Source organism: Amblyomma mixtum, chromosome 3 (assembly GCF_055824585.1).
Source record: "Amblyomma mixtum isolate Tamu chromosome 3, ASM5582458v1, whole genome shotgun sequence".
Lineage (NCBI taxonomy): Eukaryota > Metazoa > Arthropoda > Arachnida > Ixodida > Ixodidae > Amblyomma > Amblyomma mixtum.
Genome location: NC_143014.1, coordinates 391,826,769 through 391,828,332, shown reverse-complemented (window position 1 = coordinate 391,828,332; position 1,564 = coordinate 391,826,769). Strand labels below are relative to the sequence as shown.

The window sequence follows — 1,564 nt, the reverse complement described above, 5'->3', positions numbered from 1 at the left end:
GCCGAATTTTCGTTGGTAACGCCGCAGTGGGAGTAAGATGACTATACCTCCGCGCCTCTGTATGTTTACACGAGCCTGTGTATGGTGTGGCATGTCGGTTTAACGTCCCAAAGCGACACGTGGGCTATGAAGGACGGAATTGAGCGCGCATGTCATGCTACGTACGGGCTCGTGTTTCATTTAAGTGCTGGTCGGAACTATTCTGGAGCCCTCCACTACGGCACCGGTTTCTTTATCATTTCACTCTCATTTTCCTCCCTTCAATCAAGGCGCGGTCACTGCTCGATTTCCTCAACTCAAAAACCGGTAACCACGCCTGGCATCATCCCAGTGCTTCTTTTTAGTGTCCCTTTGAGCCTTGATTCGCGCTACGCGCCTGGGTGCTACACGCTATGGTGACCAGGGCGTGTCTCAATCGCAGGTGCCGCTCGCGCTCTGCTCCCGAGATGTCTCGCTGCAGCTCGACCACCACCGTGGAGTTCGTCGAGGGCACGCGGCCTCCATCCCCCTCGGTGTGCATCATGAGCGAGTCGCGGCCTCCATCGCCCTCGGTGTGCATCATGAGCGAGTCGCGGCCGCCCTCCCCCTCGGTGTGCATCATGAGCGAGTCGCGGCCACCCTCTCCATCGGTGTGCATCGTGAGTGAGTCACGACCTCCCTCGCCGCCTGCCGTGTGCGTCGTGAAGAGCGAGCAGCAGGAGCCGAGCTTCTGCGTGGTGAGCGGCAAGCGCACTTCGTCCCCCACCACCGTCTACGTGGTGGGCGGCGGCGGAGGGTGCCCCCGCCGGGTCCCCTCGCGCTCCCCCAACGTCTGCATCGTGACCGAGACGATGCCGCCGCCGCCACCGCCGTCCGACGTGTGCATCGTCACCGAGGGCCGCTCACCCAGCCTGTGCGTCGTCACTGGCGAGTCATCGCGGAGGTCTCCGACCACGGTGGAGGTCATGGGGAGCTCCAAGCGCTCCTCTTCAACGGTCGAGATCATCCAGCAGTAGCCGCCATAGCCGGAGCTCCAAATTTGCGCTCGGACGAACGTCTGCGATGGCATCCATTGGATAAATAGCGGGCCATGTGCTCCGCGAAAAAATTTCAATCCTCAACCACGCCAAATAAAGTATTTGCGGCGGCGTACCTCATGCTTAATTAACTAGAATAAGAGTAGGTGGTGCAAGCAAACAAAGGTAGGCGACGAGGGGCCATACGCGCCACTAAGGAATGTAAGTTGCAGTGCTCGTCACATGGCGGGCGCCGTGGAACTCAGAGGTGCTCGGCATTTCGCTCAACACTGCAGTGGTTCGGTGCGTGCGGTTCCAGAGTAGCGTCAGGAGAAGGGAAGTCTGGGAACGTTCAGTAAACAGCGCGAACAGTGCAACTCGAAGTAAAAAGGCATAGCCTTTTTGTTTTGTTTTTCGGCTCTTCGTGTTGTTTAGCGAAGCACGTCCTCTCCGTGGGGTCTTGAGAGCTCTGTCTGTCGCTGTGTTCTTCGCCTAAGGATAATGACTGACTGGCAGGTTTTCTGTATACGGCAGTGCTTGAATTCTAGCAGCATGGAAGTGCAACAGAT

At 57.9% G+C, this 1,564-nt stretch overlaps 1 protein-coding gene across 1 annotated transcript; it reads left to right on the top strand.

Annotated features, from left to right (window-relative positions):
* Window positions 1-425: 425 nt before the first annotated feature.
* Window positions 426-995, top strand: LOC149357172 (uncharacterized). Its single transcript, XM_089577894.1, has one exon. The coding sequence runs from the start codon at window positions 447-449 to the stop codon at window positions 993-995; it is 549 nt and encodes a 182-aa protein (XP_089434020.1). The 5' UTR covers window positions 426-446.
* Window positions 996-1,564: the final 569 nt, after the last annotated feature.

Bases quoted from the DNA above. Each gene is read 5' to 3' on its own strand.
- LOC149357172 (XM_089577894.1), top strand. From the start codon at position 447: ATGTCTCGCTGCAGCTCGACCACCACCGTGGAGTTCGTCGAGGGCACG.